The 19,706-nt window shown below is 35.2% G+C and overlaps 5 protein-coding genes across 5 annotated transcripts; 2 read left to right on the forward strand and 3 right to left on the reverse strand.

Annotated features, from left to right (window-relative positions):
- The first annotated feature begins 1,341 nt into the window (after positions 1 to 1,341).
- On the forward strand, positions 1,342 to 3,396 carry LOC140887827 (uncharacterized). Its single transcript, XM_073295337.1, has 7 exons — positions 1,342 to 1,616; positions 1,699 to 1,770; positions 2,389 to 2,459; positions 2,535 to 2,664; positions 2,755 to 2,844; positions 2,930 to 3,028; positions 3,172 to 3,396. The coding sequence occupies exons 1-7, from the start codon at positions 1,479 to 1,481 to the stop codon at positions 3,238 to 3,240; spliced, it is 669 nt and encodes a 222-aa protein (XP_073151438.1). The 5' UTR covers positions 1,342 to 1,478; the 3' UTR covers positions 3,241 to 3,396.
- Positions 3,397 to 3,491: 95 nt separating this feature from the next.
- LOC140887820 (DNA replication licensing factor MCM7) lies at positions 3,492 to 9,835 on the reverse strand. Its single transcript, XM_073295324.1, has 15 exons — positions 9,680 to 9,835; positions 9,523 to 9,590; positions 9,318 to 9,377; positions 9,000 to 9,223; positions 7,976 to 8,153; positions 7,779 to 7,901; positions 7,602 to 7,691; positions 6,961 to 7,103; positions 6,228 to 6,405; positions 5,793 to 5,984; positions 5,541 to 5,713; positions 5,135 to 5,338; positions 4,648 to 4,813; positions 4,102 to 4,323; positions 3,492 to 3,842 (listed from the first exon to the last, which is right to left on the reverse strand). Exons 1-15 carry the CDS (start codon positions 9,708 to 9,710, stop codon positions 3,738 to 3,740), a joined length of 2,157 nt encoding a protein of 718 aa, XP_073151425.1. The 5' UTR covers positions 9,711 to 9,835; the 3' UTR covers positions 3,492 to 3,737.
- Positions 9,836 to 11,229: 1,394 nt separating this feature from the next.
- LOC140887836 (bZIP transcription factor 53-like) lies at positions 11,230 to 12,720 on the forward strand. The gene is made up of 2 exons (XM_073295348.1): positions 11,230 to 11,281; positions 11,487 to 12,720. Exon 2 carries the CDS (start codon positions 11,836 to 11,838, stop codon positions 12,250 to 12,252), a length of 417 nt encoding a protein of 138 aa, XP_073151449.1. The 5' UTR covers positions 11,230 to 11,281; positions 11,487 to 11,835; the 3' UTR covers positions 12,253 to 12,720.
- A 669-nt stretch (positions 12,721 to 13,389) lies between these two features.
- Positions 13,390 to 14,079, reverse strand: LOC140875420 (calvin cycle protein CP12-2, chloroplastic-like). The gene has a single exon (XM_073279097.1). The coding sequence runs from the start codon at positions 13,971 to 13,973 to the stop codon at positions 13,593 to 13,595; it is 381 nt and encodes a 126-aa protein (XP_073135198.1). The 5' UTR covers positions 13,974 to 14,079; the 3' UTR covers positions 13,390 to 13,592.
- A 1,042-nt stretch (positions 14,080 to 15,121) lies between these two features.
- On the reverse strand, positions 15,122 to 16,365 carry LOC140876242 (uncharacterized). The gene has a single exon (XM_073280152.1). The coding sequence runs from the start codon at positions 16,137 to 16,139 to the stop codon at positions 15,291 to 15,293; it is 849 nt and encodes a 282-aa protein (XP_073136253.1). The 5' UTR covers positions 16,140 to 16,365; the 3' UTR covers positions 15,122 to 15,290.
- Positions 16,366 to 19,706: the final 3,341 nt, after the last annotated feature.

Genomic DNA, 19,706 nt, shown 5'->3' on the forward strand with positions numbered 1-19,706 from the left:
ATTTACACGGACTCGATTTTAGCAATACAAGCGGTGTCTCATAATATGGAGAATCTTGGTTCGGCAAACAGCTTAATTATGAAGATTCGTGATCGTCTTAGTTCGTCCAGGTTTTTATCTTTATCTCATATAAAACGTATGACTAATATTGTAGCTCACAAGTTGGCTCGTAAAATTTTGTGTTCTTTGTCTAGTTTTGAATGTGTAGTTGAAAATATACCTAACTGGTTGGTTGTCATTACTTCTCAAGATTTGAGAAGTTAATCAAAATATATACGTTTTTTTCATATAAGAAAGTTAGATGGATTAAAACGGATCAAATGTGCATGTTTTATAATCGTGACCAAGTTTATGTTGAAATGGGCCGATTAGACGGCCCGTCTGAATTGGGCCCATTTTGGTAAGGGAGGAGAATATTCAATGTAAATTCAAAACATTTTTGAGTAAGCTGGCGTTGTGTCAACATAAGGCGAATGGTGCGAGTCAAATCGCATGAGGTGTGCTATTTGGATATACACAAATATTGTCAGCATGTTTTGTTTTATATAATATAATTATAAAAAAAAATATCTAATTATATGCCATGCTGTCATTCAGTTTATGGTTTATCTTTTATTTCTTACATAAACACGTGGAACTTTTACAAAATCCTGCTTCTATGCGACCATCAAAATTTCTTTTAACTTTATTCTTTTTTTAAAAAAATTTCTTTAACTTCTACACAAGTACACTTGACACGTGGAATTCTTGTAGACTAACAGACATAAGTGAGAGAAGTACTTCTTAAAAATTTTCTTAAACACTAAACATAATATTGTAAAATTTCGAACCATTTTTTTTTTTTTAAGTTAAATGAGAAGATTGTTATAATTAAAACTCGAAATGTAGATCTCGTTATATTCAACTTAGCCACACATGATAAGCTAATTTCATATCATTTCATGTAGTCATAAAGTTTTGTTAAAAAGTCTATCAGAAAACGAAACGTTGGTTTATCCGAAAGCGCATTGATTAACTGGACATGGACCCACCAGATCGGGCCCGAGATTAGAGCGGGCTCAATGTCTTTGGGCTGTACGATGGGCCCACTTTTTTTTAAATTTTCCATCAGGTCCGTTAATCAGCAATCATACACCCTACAATTCAAAATCTTGTTACCAGTAAAACTTAATTCAATTTGAAATATTGTATTATTTTCATGTCATAAAAATTAAAATTATATTAAACTTCTTTTACGAAGGGAAGCGAAGCGCGTCTTGATCAAGTCCTAAGCAAGTGGGTACGTGTAACATAATTAGTCTTGTACCTTTTTCTCTTTCCAACACTTACGCTAATAAATAAACGAATAGATCCTAATATGATCATTTCTTTGCTCTCTAATTTCTTTGCATTTAAGCTCCCCAAGAACTCCACAAAGTTGAGCTACAATACAATCCAAGAACAAATTTTTGAAATCACAAGTTATAGAAATAAAGAGCATGGGTGTTGATGTTTTAGTGAATATAGATGATTTAAGATCATGTTCTGCAAAATCTATCTGCAGAATATGCCATGAAGAAGAGTCCGAAAGCTGTCAAAGCTTGGAGGCTCCTTGCGCTTGTACCGGAACTGTCGAGGTTTGTCTTTCTTGATTATTATTATTATTATTGGAAATTCATTATATTGAGTATGATTGTTCTTGTTTTGCTCTGTTTTCAGTTTGCCCACAGAGATTGCATACAGAGATGGTGCAATGAGAAAGGAAACACTGTCTGTGAAATTTGCTTGCAGGTGTGCAAATTTTCTTCTGTCAAATCAAGAATATATATGATCACTGGGTTTTTTCCATATTGATTCTATCGATCATATTAATTGTTCACTTATTGTTTTTTAGTATAAAAATCTTGGATTTGTTTCCCCTCACTTGTTGTTTCTGGGTGTTTTCTGCCCCTATGTGAGAAAGCTGGACTCTTCTTGAAGGTGTTCTTGTCCGAAAATAAACTAATAAATTATGTCTTTTTTTTCTTATTCGTTTTCGTGTGTGTATATTTTTAATGAATAAAATATTATGGTTATTCATTGGCATTCACCTTCTTTTTAAACTCTCTTCTCCTGATTTATTCAATTTTTGACGTATGTGTATGTTCCACGGATTAGTTTTTCTTGGAAGGAAGGCGACTCAGCTGTATTACTTTGACTGATTTTTTAATAAAAATTATTAGCCCCCATCTCTTTTTGTCCGTATAGGTGGTATGAGTGGGACATTACTACGTTTCTTCTTATCTACACATGTAGTTTCTGTTGCCCGTGATGTGAGATTATCTTGAATATACTTAAGAAATGGTGAAAAGGGGTTTAGGTGTCGAGCATCAAATATTTAGTTTTGTCCTAATTTGATATTGTTTGCAGAAGTTTGAACCGGGTTATACATCACAGCCGAAGAAGGCACACTTGATCGACACGACGATAGTAACCATAAGGTAGTTTTTCTCTGCTCCGGGATTCTTGTTCAGAATGGAATTAGCTGAGCTGATTTGTGTATGAAATATTGTTAGGGGAAGTTTGGAAATCCCAAGAATGAATCCAGAACAAGAGAATGTGGGAGAGATTCTTGAAACTGAATTTTCGGAGTGTGCATCAGCAGCTGACAGAAGTGCTGCTTGCTGCAGATCAGTGGCTCTCATTGTGAGACTTTTTTACTTTGATCAGTCAACTCCCAAGTCTTGTTGACTCTAAAATCGAGTATTTGTTAAGTTTTGTTTGCTGAATTTGCAGTTAACTGCATTGCTTCTTATCCGGCATTTGTTTGCCGTGTTTATCTCGGGAGCAGCAGGGTCAGGGGGTTACCCATTGTCACTTCCTACAGTAATTTCCTACCATTTCTTTCTATGATTCATTCGTGTACATTATCAATAAAACCCACATTAAAATTCTTGAAATTTCTGTGCAGCTTCTTATTGTTAAAGCTAGTGGCATACTTCTTCCCATGTACGTATTACTTCGGGTTATTGCCGCAATTCACAGCAGCATCAAGCGTCATCATCAACAGGTATATACTCATTTGAGTTCATTCAGGGGAAGAGGGGTAACTGGTGAAATTTTAATATATATATATTTGTAAATTTTTTAGAGATGTCAGTAGCACAAAATAAATAACTTATGTTTTTTTTTTCTTTTTACCTCTAATTTCAGAGATCTATCACCAACATACTGAGTTCGGACGATGAAGGGCAGCACAATAATGTCGAATCACAACCATAATAAAGCTCATCTGTGCATTCCTCATGTATATGCCGTATGCAATCACGTTCTTTTTTCTCCCTTTCTAGGTTAAAGGTATAGCAATTTCTTCTACAGGTAGAGATATAGAAATAATAAACTGAAGCAAATGTATCTTCTTTTAATGAAGAGTAAAAAGCAGTGGAATTTTGGCAGTTGGTTACAAGTCATTATCAAACTTTACTTGAATTTCATGGGGCATGGTGTCTAAAAAAAACGAAGAAGAATGGACAACAACAATGTAGAAATGGTGTTGTAACAAATATACATAGTTAAGTCTATAAGTTTACGAACAATAGATCAACGCATATGTAGTCATTACATTATAATAATGTTTACTAACCTTGCCAACCAACAATAAGGTTGTAACGTCTAACCTAGCCATTTAGTTCAAATAGCGACCTGTTTCGCTCCATTATGCCGCAAGAGATGGCAGACATAAGTTAAGATCGGAATGCTTCATGGAAGGCATAACTGGTTTAAACGTCGATAAAACGGATGTCAAAGGTGTTCGGATGGATCTGCCAGACATTCAAGGCTGCATATTCCTCTAAACATTCTTTGAGCTGGGCTTCACTGTACCCCTGTTGAAAACCAAGTGCAAGTCTCGTGAGCAGCGGTAAAAACGAATATATTGTCCCATTATTAAAGCAACACAATATGACCAACAAAGTTTTTTCTTGAAACAAGTGTGCGTTTGACCCTTAAATACTAGGCATTCTCCGCTCAGGGGTTAATCTACATCTAAGTAACAACTGCATAAACTCTATCTGGTACTGCATGCACATGGGTACTCCCCAACTTTGTGAGAGAATATGTATTTCAATTTTTTCAGAATCTAACCTTTCTTGAAATCCAGTTAAGCGCATGTGCATAGCTTATATTCATCTTGTTAATCCGAGCAGCTTCGTCCCGTAGGATTGAATATATATCAGAGATCGCATCCAGCCCTGATCTTTGGCGGTCATCCGAATACAAAGAGAACTTTGACATTTGCATTAACCTAAGTGCCTCGTCCACATCACTCTGGGCAACGTATTCCGAGAATCTTAGCCTTGCTAAAGCCTGAAAAGATTAATATAAGTTTCCATCCCACCAAATGTTCTGTAGTCTGGAGTTATGCATAACAAAATCGTTTCACAGTCAAAAAACAAAGGTTTTAAATCTGCAGTCCATCTAAAAAGGCCATGGTATGTTGCCTTCAGCTGCCGTTGAATGACGCGCCAAAAAATTTATAAATAATTCTTTGCAAATGAAATATTGACTGATCAACAGAACACTTGAAAAAAAATCATATTAATATATTATCATGAGAATGCTGTTGACCAATGTACAACACGAATAAAGAGTTTCCATTGATCAACATTGAGCGATCGATAAAGTACTCACCCCCGATATCCTCAGAATGCTGAGTAGAGTTCTAACAGTTGTGTATGAGTGGGGGGTACTTGATTTTGCTTCCTCCTGCCTGATGCTTGAATATGCGCTGGCTATATACTCTTCCAGCTCCTTTGGTACTGTTGGGGACAATTTTCTCGCAGCTGATATATACGCCCTAGTAATCACGATAAAATTTTCAGTTCAAACAAGTGCAGTTTACACTCAAAAGGTTTTCGATCAATTGGAATTTGTACCGCAAGCACCATGTTATGCATTTAAGAATACAGGGTTCTTTAACTCTGTTAATTACAAATTACTAAGGACTCTCTTGCAAAGCCTTGGCAAACAGATCAATGCAACCACCAAAGAACTTTACTCCCCACATTCTTGGAGTTCTCATAGAAACAATGTCATTAATTTTCTACTTAAATATTTAATTTCTTATTTTGTCGGGTGATAAAGTCTATGATCAATGAAATTTTCTTGATGGATTTACCTAAGGACGGGTGGTTCAAGGGGAGTGAACCCAAGGTCAGGAGATTCTTTAGCCTGGTGAACATGGAGAACATGCCGAGCCAGTTCAAGGTCTGTATCCATATCTGCTCGGTCTAGGATCAACCACAGGAGATCAAACCTTGACAGAAGAGCAGGGGGGAGATTGATATTCTCAGCTGGTGTTCTCCTTAGATCATATCTTCCCCTTTAACATAAACATGTAAATGGAAAAATATCAGAGCAAGCAATGAAAGTTATTGATATAATTAGTTGTAGCTTGACCGAAATAAACCAGCCTTGCATCTGGATAATGGTCCACATAAGTATAAAAATGCAAATGAGTTTTGTGGAGTGACATACTAAAACACGAACCAAAGACAGTTGCATTGAGTTAATGACAAGTATACCAGGCTGGATTAGCCGCAGCAATGACAGCAGTCCGGGCGTTCAGAGATGTAGTGATGCCAGCCTTAGCAATACTAACAGTTTGCTGCTCCATTACTTCATGTATTGCTGTACGATCAGATTCATCCATCTTGTCAAATTCATCAATGGCACATATACCCATATCTGCAAGTACCTGATGCAAGCAACAGTTATTATTAATAGTCCTTTTGATTTAGGAAGATTAAAAAGACACATTCAATTAGCGCTCTCACCAGAGCACCACCTTCCAAAACCATTTCATTTGTCACGGGATCCTTCTGAACAGCAGCAGTCAAACCAACTCCACTACTTCCTTTTCCTGTTGTATAAACACCCCTTGGGGCAACATTAATTATGTGTTTGAGAAGCTGACTTTTTGCAACTCCTGGATCACCCATCAAACATATGTGTAGATCTCCTCTAATCTGCATTTCGATAAAGTGAATGTTATTATGTCAAAAACATAGGAAGCACAATAACTAATAGACAGGTAGGTTTTATCATGACCAAGCCACTGATGCATTTGACTCAGGCAAAAAAAAAAAACACAGACGTGTGCATTATAGCAATAAAACAAAAACGGAAAGAAAGAGGGTCGGCCATCAACTTTCAAAAGATTCTTCAAGGTTTTAAAAAGGTATTGTTCACAAAAAAAACATCAATAGTACCCTCATCCCATCCTTTAATTTTCGATGTGGAGCACCAACTAGGAGAAGAAGAAGGGCCTTTTTAATATCTCCATGCCCAAATATCTCGGGAGCCAATGACTGAGCCAATTTGTTATAGATGTCACCATCCTCAGCTAGGCGAGCAATTTGCTCTTCCTCATCTCCTCTGAGTTCATACCTGCAAACAACAACAATCATTTAATTACAATAATATAATTTTTTGTCACGATTCAATTGGACAGATAACCACAAAGAATACCCCAACAATCAATTTGCCACCCCGCTCATGGAACTTGAGGATATTTTTTTTGGCAGTGTGAGATGAAAGGTGAAACACATAATTGGGGTTTGGTGTTACAAGCATACTGTTCTCCAATGTCTCTACTCTATCCAAATAAAAGATAAGATTATACCAGTTTCACTAGGAAAGAAGGAAAGGAATCTGAGACGGAGGGAACCTAATATATTTCACTTTACTCCTGGTGAAGGTAAGATGCCAGGACAAGGCATCCTCATTCTATATCTATGACCACTTATTTTCTTTAGCCTTACCACAAATTCGTGATCCAGAAACCTATATCAGACATCATTTATATATTGTATCAGTAACTACGCTGTTACACTCTCCAGAACTGCAGAATTAACTAGTTAAACCTTGCTGAGAATCTCCACAACATTTTGTTCCCATGTAGCAAAAAGAAAAGCACATATAAGAAATAGTGAAATTTCTTACTCTTCATATTTTTTTTTGAAATGGGTGACAGACATGGCTTCCAAGTATGTATCTGCAATTAATCCAGCTCGCATAGCCCTAAATCCAGTGTATGGCATTGGAAGAAAGATCCCCGACAACTCAACGATATCACCAGGAGCCACCTGTAATAAGGAGAATGATTATAGGTTGAAAGGCTAGGAAAGAGAATATAATACCTAATAACTGCGACAAAGGTTTACCTGGGTACAATATACAAAAAGGAAAAAAACTTAACATCACTCATTTACATTGAGCACCTTAATATGCTTTGAGCCTTTCATTAACTAGTAAGATCTGAACTCTATATTGGTTGTCAGGTGTCAAACATAAATCAAAGAGGTCTAGTTATATCTAAAATATTTCAAGTAGGTATATCACTTTGATTTCTGATTCTTTTTTTTTTTTTCAAAAAAACTTTTCCAATGTTGCATAATAATTTGAGTTTGCAAATTGACATCAAGATTGCACAACCCGAGGTCCTAGGCTCCTTGCTAAAGTCCATGTGACATATTAAAACCTGTCATATACACTAATTGCAAGGAGCACAGGTCTTGTACCAACAGCCTGTAGACATACATAATTCTATGCGGTAAAATAGAAACACTTGAAGGACGACCAACCTTTCGTGTAAGCTCGCCCCTAAAGTGAACAGTCATGGACCGAGGAATGTGCCCTTTTGGAACATGTTCAGCTAGCTCTTGAAGTTTGGCCTGCAATCAATTTAATTCTATAAATAAATAAAAAAGGAGCTCAGGAGCATGTTAATTGCATTGTCACTCATAAGTATCAGTGTTAACCTCCTGAAACTTCAAAAATTTTGATGCCCTGAGCTGGGGAATAAGATTTCCTTTTGCTCCATTTGTTTTGCATTGAGCAGATGGACAATCAAATAAAGGCATGAATACTCGAGCAGTGACCTCCTGAGTCAAATAAAACCACAGATTATTGAGTATACAAAGTCGAGGATAAATTCAAGCACATGGTAAATACAAACCTGGTAGATTTCGAATCCACACTCTTCGCATGTATACACAGCCACCTGCATTAATGGTTTGACATCCGAACAGCGTGTAACGATACCAGATGTCCTTACAAGCTGACCGATATATGCAGCTTTGACCTCCCTAATGGTGAAAGCCCGGCCTTTTGAAGATGCTTTAATGTAAACTTCACTGGTTTTCACAAAATAAGTCCTTAGTTTCCCATTCATTACTTGATAAGTTTAGCACATAATCGTGATCACAATTCTTATACTGCCTCTAATTCACGAAAATTGGAGAATCAAATTTGAGATAATGGCATTAGCATAGTTATTAAATTCCAACAAGGAGTGAGCCTAGGCTCAAGGATTGTTGAGGTTCTGCCTTTGAGCCTCGACCAAGGTAATGAGAAATAATTTGATTAAACTGTGCCTTAAACCACAAAAACAAGTTCTGGTTTGCTTGTGTACTGCCCCCTTCTTTTCATAACTGTGGATATCAGCGACTGGAAAACAACCTAATGAAGCAAACCAATCAACCTATGCTTTGTTAACACTCGACGTGAACGTTAAACCATCACCTGCTCAGTCTAGTAATGCCAATGCAATCGACTCAATAAATACTACTCAACTGGTTTAGCAATTTTTAGATGTTGGATTTCATTCAGCAGAAAACATAAATAAATCTTTTATCCTCTGGTATTACAAATATAAAAAATGAGGGCGGTGTAAGTACATAGATGTGCAAGCATATTTTTGTTTGTTGTACAATACCCGTTTAATTTATACTGACTGTGCTTCAAATATCCTTTTATCTCACAATATGAAAGGCAAGTTCGGGCAAAATGCTTCAATAATGCATATGGGTTTTACTGGAAAGATGGTGCATGGAATATATTGTCTTTCTCCAAAACATAGTGGACTCACAAATCAGTTGAACAAAAACATCAAGTATTTTCTTTTAAAAAAAAACATCAAACATTTCATGACAATCTAATAATAAGAATTAAAAAATCCAAATTTCTTGAAAAAATCTTACAATAGACGCTTAATATCCATAGGCATTTTTTGCTGTGGATCAGAGCGATCAGCATTTTCAGTTCCTTCCTCAGATCTCTGAGTCATCAAAATATCGTGGTCGTCATCCATAAAGACCTCCGTTGGCTCCGGCATAAGCTGGTCAATTGCACTCGCAAATACTCCAACGTATCTCCGTGTGTTTTCGGTGACCCGCCTCAGAAATTCCTCATCCAAGTCCTTGTACTAATTTTTTTTTAAAAAAATACAATGAAAACACTAAATCAAAAAGTTTTACATCTGAACTGCATTTGATAAAACTGAAAGGGAAGAAAGTCACATTAGCTAGGTCTTCGAGCTCGATCTGGATGGCCTTAACTCTGCGATTCGCTACATCTTGCTGAAAATCAACAAATCGGCCAAAAAAAAAAAACAATCTTTAAAGATGAAAAGGCACCAAATAACCACCATCAAGCTTATATTATATTCTGATTCCCAGATCCATAATGAGAGAGAAAAAGGGAAGCAAAATGATGGAAACTCACAAGGACGTTGATGTATTTGGCTTCACCATTCGGATCTGCAAAGTTGGAAAGAAAATCCTTGGCGATTTCTGAAACACAACACAAAATCCAGTAAAACTCTACATGTGCAGATTATAACACACAAAAAGGCGAAGTGAACATTGAAGAGACAGATTACCTATGTCTTTCTTGAAGTTGAGATCATCCATGGCGCCGCCTTCTTCTTCTTCTTCTTCTTCTTCTTCTTCTTCTTCTCTCTGTGTTGGTTGCTTTTTGGCGGTAAAAAGGATGTGCTAAAGAAGAGGGGATTGGATTTTCTGGCGGGAAACGTGAGCCTCCAAGCGAGAAATGGAGCGGGTATTCGTTTTAGCAATTTGACCCTCAAGGTTCTCACAAATGCAGTGTTCCCCTTAAACATTTGGAAGATCCGAAAATCTGCCTGTGCCTGTCGGACTTCTTTTTGTTAATTAAATAATATCTTGCTCTCTTTTATAGCCGGATACTTTTTCTTTAATTTTTTTTACAAACTATTTTCAAACTTATTTATATGGTAATAATAAAATAGCGAGGGAAAAAAAACTCTAGTTATAAATTTTCTAATTAATTTCTTCAATTGGAAAAAGAACATTATGTGGTTTTTTATATTATTATATTATATTTATGACAAATATATAAATACGACATTTTATTGGTTCTTAATTAATTATATATTTAGAAATGATCTTGTAAATGAAAAAAAAAACCAAAAGTCACAATGTTAATGTCACTTTGATAAATATTCAGAAAAAATAAGATAAGATCGTATAAAATGACGAATTTACCAAATAATTTTTGTTTATTGTGAATTAAATTAGAATATAATTGGATTTTTATCTCAAATATCACCAATTAATTATTAGTAGTTAGTAATTAAATGATCTCTATATTAATTATCTAATTAGATTTAGAAATGAAGTTACTGGCTAAAAAAACAATTACGGTAGATTACTTTTCCAGCCCAATCTGTGTAATATGCAAACGCCAGCCCACCAAATTGATTGACAGTTGTTGGTGCCAAAAGTATGGCCCAAACGTGTCGACCCAATAACCTAAAGAGAGGTAGACGCGATTGACCTTAAACTCAGTTCAATGTAATAATAATCTGGTAAAAAAGTAACTCGGAAATAGGATTGTTATTTCAAATACGTAAATACATACACTATCAGTAGAATTTCCAAGATTACCGTGTAAAATTTTCGTTGGAAATGTAATTTTCTACAAGCATCAAGCTAACAACTGCATGCATCAACTATACATTATAACATAACATTTTTAAAACAAAAACTACTTTTTTTAAAAAATAAATAAATAAAACAAACACTACTTTAATAGCTTAAAAGTTAAAAAAAAATCAATTTAATATTTTTTTAGTTAGGAGATGTGTTTGTTATTACAGAACTCGAACACGATGACTCATCCCAACATATGAAGCAAATCAAATTACAAATGTCAATTTTTTCTTTTTTTTAAAAAAAAAAAGAAAAGAAAAATAGATGTAGAAGATCTGGAGCTGAAAAAATGATGATGCACCTACCAATTACAAATTGACAATGTGCTTCCACTACACCTCACGTAAAGGGGCCCACTCACCGACACTGAAAGCCAAGAGATCTTTAAATTATTCCCATTCAATTAAAAATATTAATTAACTTTGTAAATGCCTCCTGCGCTCCCTATAAATACCACCTCTCAGAGCCTTGTCTAACTTCTTTTCGCTCACTTTTGGAATTGCTTCATAAAGGTATGCCTCTCTCTTTCTCTGTTTCGTCATTTTTTTTTCTTTTCGTTTTTTGCTTCAAGTTTTTTAGAATTTCCTGTTTGCATGTTTAATTTGTTTTGTTCGTTCCCTAGTTATTTCTTCGTGTTTTTGTTTGGTTAGATTTGGATTTATTGTGTGATTTTCATTCGTTATTGTTGTTGTGGTTTTTTTTTTTGTTCATCCGCAGGTTGATTGAATCCGACTCGTTACAGGTCGAGGGTTTCAATTTTTTTCACATAACTTGCATAGTCAATTTCGAGCTCTGTTTCTATGAATTTGTGTTTTTTCCTCCCGGAAAATACATGACACAAGCTGTTCTCATGCGTAGAATTAGAATTCTTCACTCATTCTCCGTAGTGTTTCTCTACTGGTTCTACGTGTTTTCATGAATTAGTCCCTCCTAAACCACCCTAATTTTGTTGAGTAAGATTTATTCTCTTGATCAATTCATTGATCCAACCTAGACACTCATTATTTACATATATATTAACCTTAACCCCATTATTTCCGAATTTTATTCGGTTAAACACCTAAGCATGGCTTCGAAACAGCTCCTTACTAGTTCTAGTTCAGATGCTGATGAAAGGAAAAGGAAGCGGAAGATTTCCAACAGGGAATCTGCTCGTAGATCCCGAATGAGGAAGCAGAAACACTTGGACGAGCTGATTGCTCAAGAGAAACAAGTGCAGGAGGAGAACAAAAGGCTGAGGCAGATGATCGACAGTGCCTCTCAGATGCACCTTAATTTTTCATCTGAGAATAATGTTCTGAGGGCGCAGGTTTCTGAGCTGACTGATCGTCTCCAATCCCTCAACTCTGTTCTTCATATAGCATCTGAAGTAAGCGGCATGGCCTTTGATATCCCTGATATACCGGACTCCTTGCTCGAACCGTGGCAACTACCTTGCCCTGTCCAGCCTATCCCAGCTTCTGCTGATATCTTCCAGTACTAATAATGGTACAAGGTGGTAGCACTGCCGATTATCCAATGGTTGTTTGTGTCTTTTGGTCCAACTTTGATTGGTAGTTATGTTATTGTGATGTTTTCGCTATTATCCTATCAGGACCCTTGGGTTTTTTGTATCTTGAAAAGTTTTTAGTTCCTTTCTCAGAAATTTGATGTTGATGTGCTTGCGGGTGTTATCTGTTTTCTTTAGAATTAGTAGTCATATATCATTCTTTCGGTGCTCGATGCTCGCGCACATTGCTAGTGTCGAGTGATAATCATCTTCTAGCGTAGACTGATGTTTATCTATGTGTGATCTGTGTTTTCCCGTTGTTTTCTATCATCTGTTAATGTGCTTTCGTGCATATGGCATTAGTATGGATCCGGGGACTATTTTCTGAAATTCTTTTAGTACCTCGTTTGAATTTTATAGTTTTTAAGATGTTAGAGTATGCTTGTGCTGCCACGGTACTGGCAAGCAATAGGCCCTCTGCTTGTTAGCTATTCTCTGCCTCACAAATATAGTTAAGTTGCATTTCCTATTTCATGTCCTCAAATAAATTATCAAATGTCATGTCATATATTCCGTTATTGGCATACTAATATCGAATATGTTAGTTTCTTCCAGTAATGATGATATATCATTAAAACATTCAACGATTCATGAAATTAAGAAATTTAGTTGTGTAAATGTTTTTTTTATGATATGTTTAATTTTAAATTTAATTTAATTTGTGTAAAATAAATACATAATCATTTATACTTGGGTGGAAGGGGATGCACATCTCTACATTTTTTCTGCTGCTATAATTGCATTAATTCTTATTCTTGCACCAAGTATCTCTCGTACCACACTAGCGAATTTGACAACCGATGAGATTCTCAGGTCGGAATTGGATCCTCTTTTGGGGTGAAAATCCAGCATCAATTTTGTTGTCCACTTTCTACATAAAATGATAATATAATGATCCAAAGATAAATTTGAAAAATCAGGATGAATTGAGATAATCGCTTATCAACTTGTGTAAAGAAAATGGCTTCCTACATAAAATGATAATACTGATCCAAAGATAAATTTGAAAAATTATGAGATGAATTGTGTAAAGAAAATAACATCACAAAGTGTGCTTTCACCCGATCAAAATCCTAATAACCACCCATTTCATTTCATATAGATAGGAATATTCGATTTAATTTATGGCTGAAGATCAAGATCCTGAAAAACAAACTACGTTGAATCCAAGAAAGCAGAGTATATGCAAATTTCACCATACAAAGGGGCTGGCTTTTACCTGAATAATAATAATAATAATAATAGAACAAGGAGATAGAATATTAATTAATTAATTAATTATCGTAAGTGCGGCACTCGTCGGTCTCCGGGTTATCCTTACAGAATTCCTCCAAAGCATCGGCTTCCTTCTTCCTATCTCTGGCGTGGCTCGCCGCCGCGCTCAACTCCTCCACCTCGTCCCAAGCCGCAGCGCACTCTCCGCTCACCGGATCATCGGAACAGGTCTCCTGGGCATTCTTGATACTCTCCTCCACCTTCCCGGAGATACTATCCGGCACCGCCGCCACGGGACGGACGTACATCCGCCTGAACTTGGTGGTGGATATTGTGCTGTATGGTACTATTGTAAACTTGACCATATCAGGTTTCGGGGACTCTGTTGCCTTGGAAAATACTTTGGGGGTCGAAAGGCTCACTCCAGGTACTGCTGCCATTGCAACGATCGACGAGCTAACGCTATTGAGTAGTAAGCAGGTTAAATTGCTTAAATTCAGAGAAACAATAATGAGGATGGTGTGTAGAATAACAAGTACTGCATATTACAACTTGTATTATTGAATATAATTATATATGGACACAGATTTCTTATCTTTTGTCAGCCTCTACGAGTCCTCCACGTCAGTCTCTCCAATAGATATTTTGTAGCTTTTTCCTCATTTGTTTTATTTTTAAGAAATCATATATTATATTCAACTTTTTTAAAAAAGGACATGTTAACAAAACTCTAAAATAATTTTCGATGCGAGAAACCAGTTGAAGCAACTAGCAAGAGTGAGTACGAGGCTATGGCCTATGAGCTACTTGTTTAGGCTTTTAGCTGATCTCTTTGTATATCAAACGTTTAATTTTCCTGCTATGCTCAATTTTAGTTATATGACTTTAATATCATACCACCAAAAATTCCCTAAAAAATATTAATAGTTTTTATATTTCTATTTTTTTTTTTAAAAATCAATCACATTACGTCTTAAAAGAAAACCTCAAGCAAATTTATTATATTTTTTCTTATAAATAAGAGGTTTTATGCCTAATTTTCAACTAATTTAATTTTATACACATGTAGTGGACTAGATAATGTGCACTTGTTTGTTTTTTTTAAAAATGAAATGGGAATCCGCATTCGCTATTTTTTGGTGCGTATTGGGTAAATTTCGGATTAACGCAATAGTCTGCAAACTATGTTAGTAAGTTAAATCACATTAGACAAACTCTGTGAGACAGACTAATCTAAGAAGATGTTTGTTGGGAGAAGTGAACTCCTTAACCTCTGACCAATGTGCACTTGTTTTGATATCACGGACTCATATTCATGGGCAAAAATCTAAAAATTGAGTTTGATAAAATAGAACAAGGGTAGGCCAAGCTGTGCGTGTTGGCCAGTCGGTATTCATTGTGACTTCACACCAATTTGGGAACTCGATCGGGAGAACGTATAAGTCCTTAGGCTTCCTCGCCGGACTAAGCAGATTATTTTATTTGGGACCCGAACAAGATTGGTTGGTTGGAGCTAGTATAATTATTTAGATGCATAATTATTAAGAGAGGATATATATATATCTTGTTGCATGTCTATTTCTATATAGTAACTTGATCGATCGAGTACAATTCAATACAAGAATTTAAATTGATGGGGGTGTCTTTTGTATCCACGACCCCATAAAAGAATCTCAAGTAGTACAAATTGATTAAAAAAAAAAATACAATATTTTTGAAATTTAATAAATAATTTAAAATCATACCTAGTCCCAAAGTCAAACTTTTTCGTCATTTGGAGTTGGCTTGTTGCAATCCTCCCTTGTCTTACAATTATTATTATTACAAACCAAAAACATCAACACCCCAATCAAACCCTTCACAATTCCAACCATTCCAATTGTGACCGTTATGTAATACAACCACCACCCCACAAAGTCCGAAACCCCGATCCCCATCATCAGCTCCCTCTTCACCTCAGCCACCGCCGCCAGCGCCTCCACCTCATCTCTCACTCGCCACCACCAAAGACAACCGAAGCCCACCCCCATCGCCACCTTCACCAACCATCCTTCCTCCTCCCTCACGTAAACTCCGAAAACCGTGTCATCGACCACCGGCTTCACCACGGTCCTCCACCAAAACCGCGTCGTTTCATGAAGCCCCAAGAAGAACACCACTCTGCAGAGCAGACCCTTTCCTTGTCCGAAACTCGAGCCGTCTAAACCAGTGGCTACGCTCCCTTCAACGCCTACCCCGACGCATAGTTGTAACAAGCAGAGGAAACTCCACGCCGCGCACAAATGACGACGTCGTGTCGAGGAGCGGCGCTGGCTCAGGAACCCGGTCAGTCCTTGGGCGAGAGTGGATGCACTTATTACGGAGACCAGCAGAAGGAGAGTAGTCGTGGGTGTCTTGTTCAAGAAAAGGGAATTATCAGATATGGAGAGGTAATATTTCACGGTGGCGAGGCGGGCGAGGACGAGGAACGAGAGAGGGAGGAGAAGGCTGAGGAGGGTGCTCGTCAGTATATGGAAAGCGCCCCGGATGACACATCCGCCGCCGCCATGTTTCTTGCCGTCACTGATCATATGATTAGTTTGTGATGAATTCATCGTCAACTCCATAAAAATATATATATATCCCAGCTAAGAGACAGCTGAGAATATATAGAAAATGAAGAAACAAAATCATGATGACATGTATATATATATATGCATACAAGGATGAATTATGAGAAAAGGAATAATATTGGAGGTTAAAGTGGATGTCACGACCTGGTTTGGTCGTTGAGTGAGTTGACATAGGACATGGTCGCATTTCAAATACATTTAAAAATTTATCCTACCTTAATATATTTATTTATATTTCATGCATGACTCGATGTTTATTATGTATATTTTATTAGTATTGGAGATTTACGGATCTTGTAAGAGATGATAATTTCACCTCTTAACATAGGCTAGCTTTGTTCATATTTACTCATTGATTAATATTTAAATAAGATATTTATCTTATAAAATTGATTTGTAAGACCATGAGTTTTTATGTTTTCTTTTCCTTCACTAGTCGACGTTCGAACCAATTTATTTTAAGATTTAATGCAGTTTGCTGGTATTTAAGCTTGGGGATTTTTAATTTATATAAAAAAATAAAGTAAAAATATTGGGTTTTAGTTGGTTCGATATATGTCAATTAATTAACCAAACCGATACGACTTGTAAATGGACATTTTGAAATATCTTCTTATTTATTTTAATTTTGGGTTGGTCTATTTTGACACGCTGATCGATCATGATGATTTTGAATACATTGATTTTATTTCATACATTATATTCCATTTATGATCAGAAAGCTTGTTTTACTTGATTAATGTGTTACAATTTTTTCTATAAAAAAATAGATTAACCGATTTTGTTGAGTTCAATCGATTTTTGCGAAACACGAGTACGTACCTAACCATGATTAATCGAGCATATATATGTGTGTGTGTGAAAATTAAAACAAGAAATTGATTTATTCTTCCTAACGCCTAGCTAAAAATGGTCAAATATTATCGAATAAGATTAAACCTATGATTAAACGTGTTTAGGTTTGTTTTTGTTATTATTATATCTGAAAGAATTTGACTTAATCAATATTATGTAGTTTTATTAATCCGACGCAGACACCATAATATATTGTTCGTTTGTTGATCTCAATCAATTTCACATTAAAAAAACAATTCTTGATAATGATTGGGGTACTCTATGTATATGGAACCACTTTCAATTATTTTAAAATGCATACACTTATCATACGTAAATTAAAAATAGCCCTTTGATCATATTCTATATACTTAATTAGGATCGAGTTAAATTATTATTCTTTATCTCTAACACCCGACATACTTCTGATTTAAGAGTTTCTCAGAAACTCGAAAGAGTCATGTAGTATACTCATGCAAATTACAATGCTGTGGATATTGATTATTGAAACGCCCCCAAGAAGTCATGCATACCACTTAACCAAAATGAACGAACTAATCGAATTAATTATGTTTAAATTTTTGTGAGAATGCCGTCGTGATATTATTATTAGTTTTTTAATGATGGCAGGATCAATATACGATTCAGTTTGAAATATATTTTTAATTGCATGTTTTTTAATTCAGAATTATATATATTTAGGCTGCGTTTACTTACGTTGATAGGATTGTGAAGATATAATTTATTAGATGATTATTAAACTAATTAGATATGATATAGAGTGTTATGGATAAATAAAAATTTGTTTACTGTGATTGATTATGATTGTAATTAGAATTGTGATTAACAAAAATTCACAATTTTGCCTTTTAAATATAAAAGAAAAGATTAGAAAGAAGGTTATATTAGGAGTTTTCTAATTTTTTTTTTTCTAGTTATACAAGCCATAGATTATTTATCCTTAATGAAATTGAAGATTAAAAATCATGCTCAAATCTAGTTATTAACGGGCCATTGAGTTTAGGAATATTTGTAAATTTTTAAGTAAACATGAGATGAGTTATTATTAATAGTCTTATCACATGATAATCACCCCAAGTAAACGCAGTCTTATGGTTTCGACTGCTTTTGACTACATCGAGGTGTTCAAGAGTTTTACTCTTCAAGTTTTTTTATGAAAAACTAATATTTTTTATGTAAAAAATACTTTTTACTAGCTCTAAATATGAATTGAGTTGACCTGTCTCACGGATAAATATCTGTGACATCAGCTCACAGGAAACCTACCCGAAATTAATTAGATTTGTATTACCATGTGCGTAAGACACATGAAAAAATCGTAAATATGACTAGGGCTGGGATATCGAACCAAAATACCGATTTTTTGGGATACCGTACTAAATTTTTTTCGATATATACACATTTTTTTGGTATATCGAATGTTTTTTTGGTATCTATACGGTATGAGTATGGATTTTTTCTATACAAAAATTTTGAAATTTCGATATCGGTACCAGTATGAATTTTTTCATACCAATATTTTTTGTACGGTATACCAAAAACCCACTTCTAAATATGACACATGTCAACTTCTTATAAATATGTGTAAAACATTCTATTAATAAGTTTCGAATGTATAATTGATGTTAAAATTTTTAAAGAAATGTTTCAATACAACTCAAAATTGAAGAGTTCTTAAAAATCTACAACTCTACATGAGTTATCTATTTTTATATCTATTTATTAATTAATCTATTTTAAAGTGTGGAAATTGGGAAATATTTTTCCTATGTGAAACTGTCAAACGGCCATTCTTCTCTATTGTCTTGTGTTTACATAAAGAAATATGGAGTTAAATGTAATTTTATAAATCTATTTGAGCGTACAAATGATAAAATGAATGGGAAAAAAGAAGTTATATTATGTTGAGAGAATAATTCGCAATTCTCCAAGGATTATATTCCTAATTTTAATATGATTTGAATTATGTTAAATCAAATGAAATATGAAATATCGTTATGGACCCCATTTAAAAATTTTGTCTATTAAAACATAAAATGTGATTTTTTTTCCCAATTTGATATAGTTGAAAGTAATATACAAGTAAAGGATATATTAAGGAGTTTAAAATTTTATTTATTAATATTATATAGTATTTATTTTGTCTATGTAAGTTGAATCAAACTTGAATCGCAAATTATATTGATAAGTATTTTATTTTACTTGATTCGTTGTCAAAATCAAAGTTTTAAATTGTGTATTATCTATTATTGTGAGACCCCGTTTCTAATCCTCTATTCTCGAATAATTAAACAAAATCGAACACGAGAGCCATTAAAAAAATCGAATAATTTTTTTTTTTAAAAGGGAAAAGCACTGCGCGCCCGCGCCGAGCCTTCGCAAAAACACGCGCGCCCGCGCTAAGCATCACACGCCCGCGCTATGCTCACGCACAAAACAATCAAAAGCTCCCAGGGGCTGCGCGCCCGTGCGTCTACATGGAGCGCCCGCGCTGCCTCTTCGAACTAAGGCATAAATGACTTCAAAATTACTATCCAATTTACATCTACAATACCAAAAGCAACCAATATTCAAACATCATAAATACATGAAATCTAAGGAGTTGAAACACCAACAAAACGATGTTTAACAGTACAAGTTCGACGGTAGGGATTCGTTCGACTAATCAAAATAGTACAAATCCAAAAGGTACGACCCTACGACACA

This window comes from Henckelia pumila, chromosome 1 (genome assembly GCF_033568475.1).
Source record: "Henckelia pumila isolate YLH828 chromosome 1, ASM3356847v2, whole genome shotgun sequence".
Taxonomy (NCBI): Eukaryota; Viridiplantae; Streptophyta; class Magnoliopsida; order Lamiales; family Gesneriaceae; genus Henckelia; species Henckelia pumila.